The 15,735-nt window shown below is 39.2% G+C and overlaps 1 protein-coding gene across 1 annotated transcript in view; it reads left to right on the top strand.

The window, feature by feature from the left end:
- LOC126175159 (nucleolar protein 56) overlaps window positions 1-14,729 on the top strand; it is a 78,824-nt gene extending 64,095 nt beyond the window's left edge. Inside the window, exons 9-10 of the mRNA XM_049921742.1 lie at window positions 11,322-11,409; window positions 14,274-14,729. Coding sequence (XP_049777699.1) covers window positions 11,322-11,409; window positions 14,274-14,359 — 174 coding nt within the window. The 3' untranslated portion in view covers window positions 14,360-14,729. The remainder of the gene's footprint in view (window positions 1-11,321; window positions 11,410-14,273) is intronic.
- Window positions 14,730-15,735: the final 1,006 nt, after the last annotated feature.

The raw sequence follows: 15,735 nt of genomic DNA on the forward strand, positions 1-15,735 counted from the left end.
ATGCTGTTAGCAGAGTCCGTTCTGTTGATGGTGCGAATGGAGCAGTCTAAAGTTATGGTGATTCTTGTGTACGACTGTGATGGTGTTATCCAGACGCATTATGTTCCGCCATGGCAGATTGTCACTGCACAGTATTACTGTTTATTTTTGGAGCATTACCTGCGACTAGCTTTGTGAAAGAAGTGGCGACACTTTCTGTGCAACCCGCCCATCATTTTGCATGACAATGTGCGGGTGCATACAGTGCAAGCTGTGGCTGCTCTGTTTGTTCAGTGGAACTGGGAAGTACTGTACCATCCACCGTACTCCCCGGACTTAAGTGCTTGTGACTTTTAATTTGATTCTGAAGATGAAGGAACCACTTCATGGCATTCGCTTTGGGACTGTTCCAGAGATTCGACAGGCAGTAGACCACTCCATTCGCACCATCAACAGATCAGGCTTTGCTAACGATATACTACGCCTTCCACATTGCTGGCAACGGGTTCTACACAATGCTGGTGACTACTTTGAAGGACAGTAACAGGAGCAAACATGTAACTCTTTTCTTCAGTTGTGAATAAATAGTTGCCACTATTTGAGTTCAAACACTCGTATTAAGGATAAGAAAGGAAAATATTGCTAATCACCCCATAGTATTAGTATTCAGAGCTATTGTGCTTTGCTTTAATTTATACATACCAAAAAACTGTGTGGAAGAGTTAAAATTGTTGAGCAAATTGTTTTGAACAGATCTCATTAAAATCACGGCTGTAAGAGACATTATTGATTCACTATAGCATTGTAGATCAATGGCTTGTTGAAAGATGAAAATTAGAAATATATTTGCTATGAAAGTCAACAACTGGCAAGTAATTGTTTTGGGGCTAGTATTAAAATGTTTGTTGACTTAACAGAGTTTGCTATAGCTAACATAATAATAAATTACCTATAATTACTATGGACGAGAAAAATTCACATGCTTCAAAATGTTAAATCACTTAATAAATCCTATTTCATGGCAAATTGTACTCAGGTGAACTATTTTAACAGAAATAGTTGGAAATAGTTTTATTTTTTGTACTTAAATATTTAAAATATGATAAATTTTTTGTTACTGGTATCCCACATCATCTGAGGAAGCTTAGTTTCAAAAGATAATGTGTGTAAGAATGTGTCTACAAAATAAAAAGCCCACCTTTGCATGAGTGCAACAATGTATCGGTGCGCTCAGGAGCTAATGTTCATAAGCTAATATAATGTGAACACTTAAATGTGGCAAGTGTTTTTAACTAGGGTTATGTAGGGTACCATTAGAGGTCCAGTCTTAAATACCTTCTTTACAACACTGCCACCCTCAGCAAGCAGTTATGTGGTACTGTTATGCAATGCATTGTATTCTGTACTTTGCTGTGTGTTGTACATTACTCATTGTTTTATTTATTTTTTAATTTTTAAGTGAGTGAAGAGAGACTACTTCTCATTCTGCAGGGAGCTTGTTTACACCTGTCACGCAGGATGGGATCACCAATCCATAAGTCGGTTCACAATATCTGCTTCTGCAGAAACACAGGTGTAGGCTGGCTACCCTGCAAGGAGGAGGTTAGGCTTATTTACTGGCACTGCTCCTTTTCTGTCTGTTAGTCATAGTTGTAGTTTTTTATGCTCATGGCCAACTGTCACAGTACAGTGATGGGAATACAAAACCAATCAATGTGTTTCAACCAAGCCAAAAGTCTTTCACTAATGTACAGGTAGTTATTTTTAGTTCTACTTATTATTTCTATCTGTTGCCAAGTATGGGTCGCTTAGTTATGAATGCTCCCAAAATGGCTGTACATTGTGCTTATCAGGGTTTGTCTTCTACAGATTTAAAATAAATATTATGCAGATTTTGTATTACCAAGTTGGGTGCAAAAAGAAAAACAATGTCAAGAAACAGGACTCTGTTCACTACTGTCAGTTGCTGCAATGTCTCAACAGAAATAACACTTCGTTGAAAGCTTAGATAGAGCCAAAAGAAGAAAGAAAGCAAGCAAGAAGCATTGCAGAAACTAACTTTAAAGTTTTGAAAATTCAAATATTCTAGTCGGAAATCTGTTAGCATGTTATTTTTCTGCACTAGCCAAGCACAGCTATTTTGAACTAGAGCAGGTAACTTGCATATGTGACAGCTCAACCATAACAGCTTGTTCCAATCCAAATCTCTACTTGTTTTAAACAGAGGTGCCCTTGCCAATTGATATAGTTCAACTTGAATGAGAATTAAATAAAATGTGTGTCCAGACACTATAAATGTTGATGTTCAGCTATTTATGTAAACAAAAACTGTTGAATTATTTTATGATGCTACCGCTATTTGACCGTAATAATTTTTGTTTTATTGTTATACAGTCCAGATTTCGGTCTAAGGCCATTTTCAAGTACAAAAACTGAGGTAAACAATAGGAGTATGAATCCCAAAAGCCAGAAACAGGGCGGCCATGAGAAAAAGTGTATAAATACCATTGTTCTTTGTTATTTATATGTTAAAAGACATCAGACTGGTATGAAAACAAAAGTCCTTGGCAAAAAAGCATATCTGGCCATATAGGACAGATCTGTCATTACGAAAATTGAGAACATCTCTAAAATGCCTAAATATATTGCAAACTTTCATTTCTGGATCCTATAGCACAGCCGTTATATGAAGCTCCTAACCAATCAACAGGCATGCACCTCACTATTGTCTCCGGACGACAACTGACACGTACATAGGTGAAACGATCTTTCAAAGATCACCTTGAGAGATCACAATCTACACAATGCAATCTGTGGAGTATTAGGGGACAAGGTAGCTTAACTGTTTATTTTGTATGATAATTACATTGTCTTTGCATACATTGGTACATAACGGTGTTTACAGTATATAACATGGAGGTCAACAATTAAAGGTCATATGTAAATGACATGAAGTGTCTTATCATAATATATTTGTAACAAATACGGAATTTTTACCTTGTAATACAGTTAGTTATGTAAAACATGGTGCACTATACAGGCAAGTAGTAATATGTTTCCTTACAAATTGCAACAGCAGTACACAGATTCTTGAGAAAGTCCCTCACATCAGCACAATCCACCAAGAAAACCACAATGGAAGTAGACAAAATGGTGCGGAGGGGGAAGGAACATGGATGCAGCTGTGGAGCCAACAGAACAAGAGATATTGTTCAGACTGAAACATTAATCCGACAGGAAGGGGGGTAGGGAGCAGCGGGGAAGATTGAGAGGAAGTGGATAGTCTGAAAAATTCATAAGGTTATTGGACTCGTATCCATATTATCTGATAAATATAAATAAAACTTCAGTAGAGTTCATGTTACAAAACTTATTGAAGTACTATTTGTGCATTAACCCTTTGAGATCTATGCTCCGATGCTCTCACATGATTTTTAATGAAGCAAGATTTGTACATATAAGGGATGTCCAGAAAGTAATGCACCACATTGTTTTTCTTCAACAATTCTTTATTGAACATAATGAGAATCACACTCACATGAAAGAATGGTGTTTTATCTACACACACTATTTTTCCACGTAATATCCATCCCGTTGTATGGCCTTCCTCCAGTGCAAAACAAGGGCGTGTATGCCCTGTCGGTACCAGACCTTGTCCTGGTGGCAGAGCAAGTGCTTCACTGTGTGAATCACCTCCTCATCATCCTCAAAATGTCTTCCGTGAATGACATCCTTTAATGGCGAATGACACACCAGCTTGCTGCAACATATCAGGTGTGACAGCTGTGGATGGTTTCCCTGACTGCTGCAAATTGTGGAGCTCCGCCAAGCCGGCTGCTGATTACCTCACCCTCCATGCCCAGCAACCAACTGTACTTCTGTTGGCAGCAGATGCTCCATAGACTTTGCACAAGCATTTGTAAATATTCCCCACAGTTTCTTTCTCTGCAGTGAGAAATTCAATGATGACATGTTGCTTGCAAAATATATATTGTACAGACGCCACTTTGAAACTGTCCTACAGCTACTCTATCTATCGAAAGTGACAGAAACTTGGTGTGCTTATTTAGGAGACTTCAAATAATACATACATAATGTTTTGCATGCATACCATTGTTTTCAGCTGAGAAAACAAATGTGGTGCATTACTTTCCTGGCAATCCTTGTATATATGTACTAATTTTCAAAATACTCTTTGTACACAATTGTGTACACTGGGTCAACACTGAAATCATTGTAGACAAAGAAATACATTTACATGGTGCACTAATATGTGAAATCTTTTACACAAGGAAATATATAAAATTCCCCATATTTCTAGTTAATTACAAAATAGTGCATTTTCAACTTCTCGCGCCGTAATGAATAGTCCATTAAATTTAGGGCATGTAGCCGTGCAAATAAAATTTCCTCTACTGATATTTCAGCCGCGTATTGTCCGGCCACCCTCAGAGAAGCACAAGACTGACGACAAGATGCCAAGCGCGGCCTTATATGCTCCACTGTGGCGGTACTGCACATGCGGGTAAGAGATGCTGGTCGGCAGCAGAGAAATACGCTTACACATGCGCCGCCTGTGGCAAAGATGTACAGACATCTGATTCGCTTATCAATGTATGATTGGTGGCGATGACACCATGACGACTTCTCTGCAGTTTAATTACCCCCAGAGCCGGATTCCATGCTTTGTCCAAATTAAAACCATTATCTCTGTTTAATAAATTAGTAGCTAATCTAATATCTGTAGCTTCCTTGAAGACAGGTTCCCAAAAAGAAGAGGTGGCTGTTAAAATCTTCACATCACTGTAATTCATGGAATGCCCTGTATCAATACAATGTTTGGCCACAGCTGACTTGTCTGGCTGTAATAAGTGTGTGTATCTTCGGTGCTCCACACACCTCTCATGACCTATGTACGACGTCTCACAATTTCCTCAAGGAATCTGATACACACCCACTTTACGAAGCTGTAAATCGTTGTTCACAGAGCTGAGTAAAGCTGCAATCTTTCTGGGGTGGGAGGGGGGGGGGCAGAAGATCACCTTAACACACTGTTTCTCGAGAATACAGCCTATCTTCGAGGAAAGAGCACAAACATAGGTCAAAACACACTAGATCTGAAGGAATTACCATCTTCTTCCCCATCACGTAGCTGCATTTTAGGTTTTGCATTGAATGCTCTACGAATTTGTTGCTGAGAAAATCCATTCAATTTAAAAATGCTCTTGAGGTATGTGAGCTCTTCTTGCATATTGTCTTTATCAGATATACAGTGCGCCCGATGCTCTAAGGTCTTAAGGACACCTATGGTCTGTGAAGGGTGATGGCAGCTACTGGCATGAAGATATAGATTTGTGTGTGTTGGTTTCCAATATGCGGCATGTCCTAATGTGCCATCACCTGTACAGCGAATGACAACATCCCAAAAGAGGCAGCCATCTTTTTCTATTTCTATAGTAAATTTAATGCTAGCTAGCATGGATGGAATTCAAATGCTCTAGAAATCGATGTAATTCACCCATCCCATGGGGCCATACCACGAATGTGTTGTCCACGTACCTCCAGAAGACCATTGGTTTAAAACTTGCTGGGTCCAGTGCCTTGTCCTCGAAGTCTTCCATGAATAAATTAGCTACCAGAGGGGAGAGAGGGCTTCCCATGGCAACACCATCAATTTGCTCATAAAATTCACCATTAAACTGAAAATAAGATGATAAAAGCACATATTCAAATAAGGCCGTAATGTTCTTATCAAAATGTTGGCCGATAAGAGATAAAGAGTCCTTTAAAGGTACCTTGGTGTATAATGATACCACGTCAAAACTAACAAGCACATCCGTACTATGTAGCCTGGCATTGCTAAGTCTCTGAATAAAATACATAGAATTACAAATGTGGTGATCATTATACACCAAGGTACCTTTAAAGGACTTGTTATCTCTTTATCGGCCAACATCTTGATAAGAACGTTACGGCCTTATTTGAACATGTGCTTTTATCGTCTTATTTTCAGTTTAATGGTGAATTTTATGAGCAAATTGATGGTGTTGCCATACAAAGCCCCCTCTCTCCTCTGGCAGCTAATTTATTCATGGAAGACTTTGAGGACAAGGCACTGGACTCAGCAAGTTTTAAACCAACAGTCTTCTGGAGGTACGTGGACAACACATTCATGGTATGGCCCCATGGGATGGGTGAATTACATGGATTTCTAGAGCATTTGAATTCCATCCATGCTAGCATTTTGATGGCACATTAGGACATGCCGCATATCGGAAACCAACACACACAAATCTATATCTTCATGCCAGTAGCTACCATCACCCTTCACAGACCATAGGTTTCCTGAAGACCTTAGTGCATCAGGCACACTGTATATCCAATAGACAATTTGCAAGAAGAGCTCACATACCTCGAGCATTTTTAAATCTAATGGATTTTCTCTGCAACAAATTCATAGAGTATTTAATGCAAAATCTAAAATGTAGGTATGTGATGGGGAAGAATATAGTAATTCCTTTAGATCTAATGCTTTCTTGCTCTATGTTGGTGCTCTTTCCTCGAAGATAGGGCGTATTCTCGAGAAACACTGTGTTACGGTGATCTTCTGCCCCCCCCCCCCCCCCCCCCTCCCCCCAAAGATTGCAGCTTTACTCAGCTCTGTGAACAACGATTTACAGCTTCGTAAAGTGGGTGTGTATCAGATTCCTTGCGGAAATTGTGAGAAGTCGTACATAGGTCAAACACGCACCGTTCATGAGAGGTGTGTGGAGCATCGAAGATACACACACTTACTACAACCAGACAAGTTAGCTGTGGCCAAACATTGTATTAACACAAGGCATTACATGGATTAGAGTGATGTGAAGATTTTAACATCCACCTCTGCTTTTTGGGAATCTATCTTCAAGGAAGCTATAGAAATTAGATTAGCTACTAATTTAATAAATAGAGAAAATGGTTTTAATTTGGACAAAGCATGGAATCCGGCTCTGGGGGTAATTAAACTGCAGAGAAGTCATCATGGTGTCATCGCCACCAATCATACATTGATAAGCGAATTGAATGTCTGTACGTCTTCACCACAGGCGGCGCATGTGTAAGCGTATTTCTCTGCCACCGACCAGCATCTGTGACCCGCATGCGCAGTAGCGCCGTGGTGGAGCATATAAGGCCGCGCTTGGCATCTTGTCGTCAGTCTTGTGCCTCACTCTGAGGGTGGCCGGACAATATGCGGCCGAAATATCAGTGGATTACAAAATTTGTTCTGAATTATGTCCACAATATCTTTCAGTGTAAATGAAGTGAACAGAAACAGTTCTTTTTTTGCAAACAAAGATGACATTGCATTTTCTACATTTTTCTCTTGAACCTTCTATGCATCTGGAAATTTGCAACTAGTAGACAGTGCACCATTGACGAAGAGATAAGTGTTGTGCTCTGTCATACCAAATGTCTTCCGAAGGCCTACTTTTTCCTCATTACATTTTGAGTAGCTGGAGGTGTGGCAGATGATTGCCGTCCCCACTTAACACTGTAACATCAGGCCGCCTCATATGGTAATATAGGAGCTATATTATTTTCTTTGCTGGTAGACCCATTGTTGTGGCACTTCTCCTGTAACTCTGTACCACAGCAGAATCTTCAAAAAGGAAAGTTTCAGTGTGTGTCTGTTTTTTGGACTTCATGAAATTTCTGCAATACGACAATAATTGATCTAAAAGATCAACCTTACCCATGCCGTGGTTGTATAGCTCTACAGTTGCTGGTTGATCAGTGTAACATATTTATCTTGTTTCTTGCCATAGTGTTCAACTTTGTCAGTTTTTCCTTCCCCAGTGAAGTTTTACGTAGAACAGTTTCATAACCCATGGAGTTAGCTTGCTCTTCACATACTGTTTTACAGAGAGGTGCCTTGTAAATGAAATCATTGCCTCATCAACTGCTAACTCTTACTCTACAGTTAATTCTAGACATCTTTTACACAGGGCAGTGTAGATATGCCAAACCTTCCAAAACATGACCTCATTGTTAGGTGGCATATCCACATGTTCACAAGATAAAGATTGGTTGTCATTAGGAAGAACTGTCTCTTGGTGTACTTTTTCCAATATTGTGTCCCAATACATTGGAAGTCTGGGAAAATTTAGAGTTTCAATTGTTATATGAAGTCCAAACAATTTCTTGAGTTCTGCTGATGTAGTTTGTTACAAATTCTTAACATTTCCACTTTGTAATGCGTGTAATATTTGTCAGATCAGCCTTATTGCTAAAGATGTCTTTGGGAATGTACTTAATGAAGGAAGTTGAAGTCTGAGGAAGTAATTCCTGGTCTTCAATATGTTGTTCCTATTTAGAATATGAATCCAATATAGAAATTGGGTAATGATGCCACTTATGTTCAATTTCAATGTCATTGTTGATAATTAGATCACTTTCTTAAATTGTAACTATCATTGTTGTCCAGGATGGAATAACAATAATATTATGAGGAGGATAGATTGCTACTCACCATGTAGATGAGATGTTGAGTCACAGGCAGCCACAACAGAGAGACTGCTGTACATTTAAGCTTTTGATCAAAATACCTTCTTCTGAAGTAGAAAACACACACACACACACACACACACACATTCAAACAGGCACAACTCACAGACGTATGACCATTGTCTCTTATACCCCATAGCAGCCAGAGACAGTGGTCGTGTGTTTGAATTGTGCGTCTATGAATGTGTGTGTTTTCCACTTCAGAAGGAGGCCTTTTGATCAAAAGTGTAAATATGTGGCAGTCTTTTCGTTGTGCCTGTATGACACTCAGTCTCAGTTAATGTTTCCTCTGTATGGTGAGTAGCAATCTCTCCTTCACATAATATTGTCATTACTGTTTTCATTATAAATGTAACTTTAATAATTTGGCTTTATCTGGTCATTGGTTTCTTCTCTCTTTATTTTGTCAACCTCCACTCCCACCTATTTTTTTCCTCCCTCTTGAAATACAGCAGGACTCCACATCAGGAACTGTTTTTCTTCTTCCATTGTATGCATCTCTAAAATGGCACATCATGTTTAATTTTGAAATTCTAATTATTTTTGCTGTTATTATTATTATTGTATGATGTACAGACCTGAAAATTTAAGAAAAATCACAAATCTTGCTGTAATATTTTCCTATGTATGAGGTGAGATTGGAAAGTTTTAAGTATGGGCTTGTAATTGTACAATGGTGGTACTTACATGCTACTGTCATGCATCTCCTTTAAAATAGTTCCCTTCTGATTGAACACACTGACTCCAATGATGTTTCCACTTTTGGAAATATCCCTGGAAATTTTTTTCCTAAAGTGCAATAAGGACGCTCTCTGTGTTTGTCTGGATGTCTTAAATAGAGTCAAATTGCTTCCCTTTCAGTGAAAATTTCAGTTTAAGAAAACAGGTAGAAGTCCACAGGGGCCAAATCAGGGGAATTTGGCAGTTGTGGAAGCACAGGAATTTTGAATTTGGTCAAAAATTCAACGATGGAGAAGGCATGATGACCTGGAGCATTGTTATGATGAAGCACCCAACTCCTGCCTTTCCACAGTACAGACCTTTTCTTCCGCACCTTTTTGCGCAAACGTTCAAGGACACATTTGTAGCATTTCTGGTTAATTGTCTGTCCTCCAGGTGTAAATTCATGATGCAATAGATTTAAAAAAAATCACCAGCATCATCTTCACCTTCGACTGACTTTGCCGTGCTTTTTGCAGTCATGGTGAACCTGGAGTCTTCCACAGCAAAGACTGCACTTTGGCATCAGGATCATATCCGTATACCCACAATTCATCACCTGTAATTACCTTATTTAACAAATCTGAGTAATTTTTAGTCCGATTAATCAGTTCTTGGCACACTTCAAGTCTGTATTGTCTCTAGTCACTTGACAACACTTTTGGAATGAATTTTGCAGACACTCAACACATGTTCAGATTTTCAGTGAAAATTGACTGAACTGCATTGAAACTTAAGTTCATCAGCCATCTCCCTAATTGTAAGTCTATGGTCAGAGTGCACTAAGTTGGGAACTTTCACAACATTTTCATTCGTTTTTGATGTGGCAGGACGGCCGGACCGTGGTTCGTCTTCAAATGATTCACGGCCATTTTTAAATATGTTGAACCAGAAGAGAGAGGGGGGAGAAAAAAAAACATTCGACTGGCTCTTGCAATTTTCTCTAAAAGCTGTTTATTCACGGCCATTTTTAAATATGTTGAACCAGAAGAGAGAGGGGGGGGAAAAAAAAACATTCGACTGGCTCTTGCAATTTTCTCTAAAAGCTGTTTTTAATAGGTCGTAAGTCTCAGAAGCTGATTTCCCGGTTTTAAAACAAAATTTCACACAAACTCGTTGCTCCATTTTTACTTCCATTTTCATGCAGACCGAATCCAGCAACAAGCCCTAACTGACCCGCACTCAACCAGCTGCCACAACAAACTGAATAAAAGAAACACAGTTTCCTGTCAGAGAGTGTTAAAGGACAAGACAATGACTCATTCCCCACCCTCCGTGTACCTGCCTGCGAAACCAGTAAGCAGTAGCGGATCCATTCTTAAAAGTTTCCAATCACACATCGTATACTGATATATGGTGTTCAATCACATTGTCAGTAACTGCAGTTTGAACTCTGTGCCAGTTTCCATATATAACAATTACTGGTAGTATAACAGATGTGCCTATATCGAAGAAATTCCACCCAAAACTTGTAAAAATTGTTACGATAGCAAAGAAACAGAACAATAGCTTCACATGAAGTAAACACAGAAGTTCTACGTTCTGTCAGACACTATGCTTGAAACCCCATGGTTAAGATTGTACATACTGAAAAACTGTATTTCTTTTTATGGACTAAAACAATTGTGAAATATTCAATATGGCAATAAGTAAACTGATAATTTAATAATTTGCATACAGACTAACTATTACATTCACTAGTACAGTTGGGTATAACTTACCAACTACTTTCATGTATTCTTAAGTTCACAAGTTGCTGTGCAGTACTGCTTTCACTTGATATTTTTGTAGTAGTGCATTACAGATAGCACTATTTGCGCATGATGAAAATATTTAACATACGCAAATTTGCACTTGAGGTTTCCTTTGAGGAAAACTTTTTCTGTTGCAGCTAATGCAGAGTAAGAATTAATGTACACCTTTGTAGCCAGTGTGTTTTAAAGGTTACACACACACACACACACACACACACACACAAATGTGGGGGGGAGAGAGAGAGAGAGAGAGAGAGAGAGGATGTTGGACCGGAGGGGGGGGGGGGGGTAGTGGTGATACAACTAACACTTTGCTTACAGTTACAGGCGGCGACAGCAGCTGCCAAAAAGAAAAAGAAGAAGGACAAGAAAAGGAAATCAGAGTGCCTGGATGAAAGTGTTACAAATGGTAAGACCACTTACAGTAAATACAGTGTATGAAGATCCCTGTCAGCTCACAGTGCTGTGGCTAACAGCTGCAGACAAAAACAGTAGCTGTCTACAGAGCTGTGGTAACACTGAGGCATTGCATTAGAGACGTTTACAAAATTATGTTATTGATTGATATAGGCCCACAAAGCTCCCATGCCCAGCCCACTGCAACTGTCAGGGATCAACTTACACCAGTTTAACCCTAGTCCTGGAGATGAACCTTTGGTACTGACAGCTCAGTAGAATCTTTCCGTTGCCAAGCGATCACAGGTAACCAGCCAACAACTGACTGCATTGTAGCGGGTAGGAGGAGCCACAGTGCCACTCTGCAAACCTGACATGCGCAGGTCAGAAACGTACCAATGAGTGGCCCACGTTCAACCAGTGCTATCATTTCGCCATTTGTGTTAACATTTCAGTTAATGGTTTATTTTGTTTTCATTGTTAGTGTTTATTTGCTTCTGTCTCCTTTAAAATAATGTCCAGTGCAATGAGTAGTGCCGGCCCAACACGTGAAGTGAAATGAAGGAAGAAAAGTATGCTACACAACCAAGCACATGAATTCGTGTGTTTGATGGGGGATTACTTTGAAAAAAGAAAAGGAAAATGGTGGCCCCTTATTTCCAGTTGCTCAGTTTGTTAAGAGGACTACAGTAGCATTGAAAATAAGCAAGAAAAATTTTGTAACAATAGGGAAAGAAAAGTACAGTATGGACTGTGGTGAGAGTGGCACAACAAGGCTGCACACACAAGGAAAGAAGCGGCAGAGGAAGAAGCAAGTTACAGCTTTGGACGATTTTGAGAAAGACACTGTTTGTCATCATATATATGGCTATTACAAGAGAAGCAAATCAAACCATCGAAAATCCAGGATGGAATGTACAATATATGAGGAGGGAAGATTTTACTCACCATAGTGTGGAGATGCTGAGTCACAGATGGGCAGAACAAAAAGACTCTCACAATTAAAGCTTCCGGCCATTAAGGCCTTCGTCAACAACACACACACACACACACACACACACACACACACACACACACACACGCAAACTGCAGTCTAGGCAACTGAAACCACACTGCGAGCAGCAGCACCAGTGCATGATGGGAGTGGGGACTGGGTGGGGGTTAGGAGGAGGCTGGGGCGGGGAGGGATAGTATGATGGGGATGGTGGACAGTGAAGTGCTGCCCTCAGTGTAGCCTGAAACACTTCACTGTCCACCACCCCCACCATACTATTGCTCCCCCTCCCTTGCCCCAGCCTCCTTCTTACCCCCACTCAGTTGCCTGAGATTGCAGCTCTGTGCGTGAATTGCATTTGCGTGTGTGTGTGTGTGTGGGGGGGGGGGGGGGGGGGGGTATGCATGCGCTTATGTGTGTCTATTGTTGACAAAGGTCTTAATAGCTGAAAGCTTTAATTGTGAGTGTCTTTTTGTTGTGCCTATCTGCGACTCAGCATCTTTCCTTCTCATATATTATAAGAGAAGGTAATATTCTATTCTATCTAAATTACTTGTGTCACTTCAGAAAGATTATATTTTTGTAGGAAGCTAATATGCATTATGTACAATGTCAGCTATTCAGTGTTTAACAGACACAAAATATTGATGGAAAGGCCAGATGTAGTCACATGACAGTGCAGATTTCTGTGCAGAATCATGACTGTGAGATTCGAAACTATAGTGTGGCTAGATGAAATGTGGTTAATGCCAGCTGTTCATTACACAAAGGCTGGAGTGATGGAATGCCCAATTATTGTTTTACATTCAGGTACATCAGCTAGTTTTGTGCCAAACTGCTTGTTAATGTTTTGTTCAAAAAACACACGTGATTACCATGAAGAGATGAACAGTGTGGCTTTTCAAAAGTGGTTCGAAACATCAGTTATGACAAATGTGACAAGTCTGTCAATGATCATCATGGACAATGCCCCTTATCATTCTGTTGTTCACAATAGTACACCAACTTTGGCGAAGAAAAAAGAAGATACAGTATTATTCGGTGGCTGAAACGATGAAAAGTGTATTTCAGAGAAGATATGAAGAAGGCAGAAATACCCAAAATTGTCGCACAAAAGAAACCACGATTTCCAACATATGTAATTGATAAGATTGCTAAAAGGCACCTTCATGAAAATGTTTAGCTTCCTCCATACCATTGTCACGGAAGTATGCGTAGAAAATTTAATTATACAACTGAGAGAGAGCTGTGATAGTTCGAGCAGTGCTGATGAAGACTATTTTAAACCAGATTCTGACAGTAATGAGAGTGGTGGTTTTCCATTAGCATAACTACATCACACTCAAGAACGTAAAGACTGAGTCTGCCATCAATCTATCATCATATTGTGAGTACCATCACAGATTATAACTGTTAATATATTGATAAATTATGCAGTCACTTGTTGTAGAACTAATTAATATTGCTAATATTCAACAATGGAAACAAAAACTGTGTATGTTCAACGATTTGAGGAAATCATTTTCATTTCTATTGTGAAGTTTGACAAATAACTTTATGGTATTTCAGCATATTAGAAACTAAATTGCTCTTTTCAACTTTTCATGCTTATATATTACAAGTAGCAACTGTAAATAAATTCACATGTACAAATACAACCATGTCATTGACGCTTTTCTTTCTGCTGTTAGAAAATATGTACAAGTAAGAGACCAGGTGTGGAGTGCCGTAAGCCACGTTCAACAGTGTTGCCATGTGTCTGTCCGAACTGTCAGTACCAATCACTCGTCTCGTGGACTCTATAGTAAAGTTGTTAAAATTCATCACAAAGATACTTGCCAAAGAGTTAATGCGAGCTTCTATAATTTATATTTCCTTTACAGATGCTAGTGTTGAAAATGGAGACATTACTCTTGAACCTCCAAAAAAGAAGAAAAAGAAGAAGGTGAAACTCCAGCAAGAAGATTAATAATAAACCTAGGTGCTTGGCCTGGTTACTGAAAACTATAATGTTGTGACCCCTTAGGGCCTGAAAAAAAAAGTACTGCTAAGTACTTATGGAAATAAGATGAAGCTATCAATAAGATTTTACAACATAATTACTTGTACAGCTCTAAGTATCTGGAAGTCACAGTGAAATTGAACATGTATTATTGAGAAACTTTTTCTTGAGGAGCTAACAAATGATATAGGAAATGTGGTTGACAGTGCCTGTCTGAGAACAGGAGCCTCCATAAACTGATTACTGTGGTTAACTTATTGACACTTTAGAAAATGACAGCCAAATATAGTATTTATCTGAATTCACAACCAGTCTAGTAAATCTGTTCTTCTCTGCATATCAGTTTACTTTTTGTGAAGTTGGATAGAAAAACCACATATTCCAAAAATATACATAAGTACCTTTTAGCAACAATCTAAGGAAAAGATAGATTGCTACTTACTGCAAAGGTGACATGTTAAGTTGTAGACAGGCACAATTAAAAGACACTTACATATTAGCTTTTGGCCACAGCCACCATCAGAAAAAGGAAAAACACACACACACACACACACACACACACACACACACACACACACACACACATATTCAGTCCCACAAGCAATCACACCTCTCACACACGACTGCCATCTCCAGCAGCTCGGACAGTGGTGTGATTTTGACTTTTAGGCAACAAATAACACTCATTCCAATTGTAATTTAAATTTTTCTCCGTAGTGCAACCCCCCCCCCCCCCCCCAAACACACACACACACACACACACACACACACACACACACACACACACACACTGCTTAAGGAAGAATACATTCAGATAAAAAATTACAATGACAGTAGAGATTATGTGAATGAATGTATACCTTTTATTTAGTTACAATAAAATCATTTTAAAACCTTCCACGATGCAGTAACCAGTGTTGACCAACCAGTGCTCGTCATCAGATGATTACTGCATTGTAAAATTTGTTATGATGGTGTCATAAGAAAATAAAAGAAGCCATCTGGATGAGATAGTTGAAAATTATATTGCCAGAAGCAGGGTACGATTTGTGCTTTTACCAGTGGGGGGGGGGGGGGGGGGGGGGGATGTCTTAAGGGGTTAGTAGAATTATATATGTTACTAGCTTGGACCGTGGCATTACACATGGCTAAACAGCTATTTATAAATAGATGTTAATGCCGAAACTCACTATTCACGCATATGCACTATCAGAAAAGCCATCCCTTGTTATATCTTTAAAAGTACATTATAGGTAAAGCTTATTTACAAAATCATCTACATACAGGTATGCAAGGGGAATTCAAAAAGTAGAGGCACATTTGTGAAAAGCTGTACTTATTCT

This window comes from Schistocerca cancellata, chromosome 3 (genome assembly GCF_023864275.1).
Source record: "Schistocerca cancellata isolate TAMUIC-IGC-003103 chromosome 3, iqSchCanc2.1, whole genome shotgun sequence".
Classification (NCBI taxonomy): Eukaryota; Metazoa; Arthropoda; class Insecta; order Orthoptera; family Acrididae; genus Schistocerca; species Schistocerca cancellata.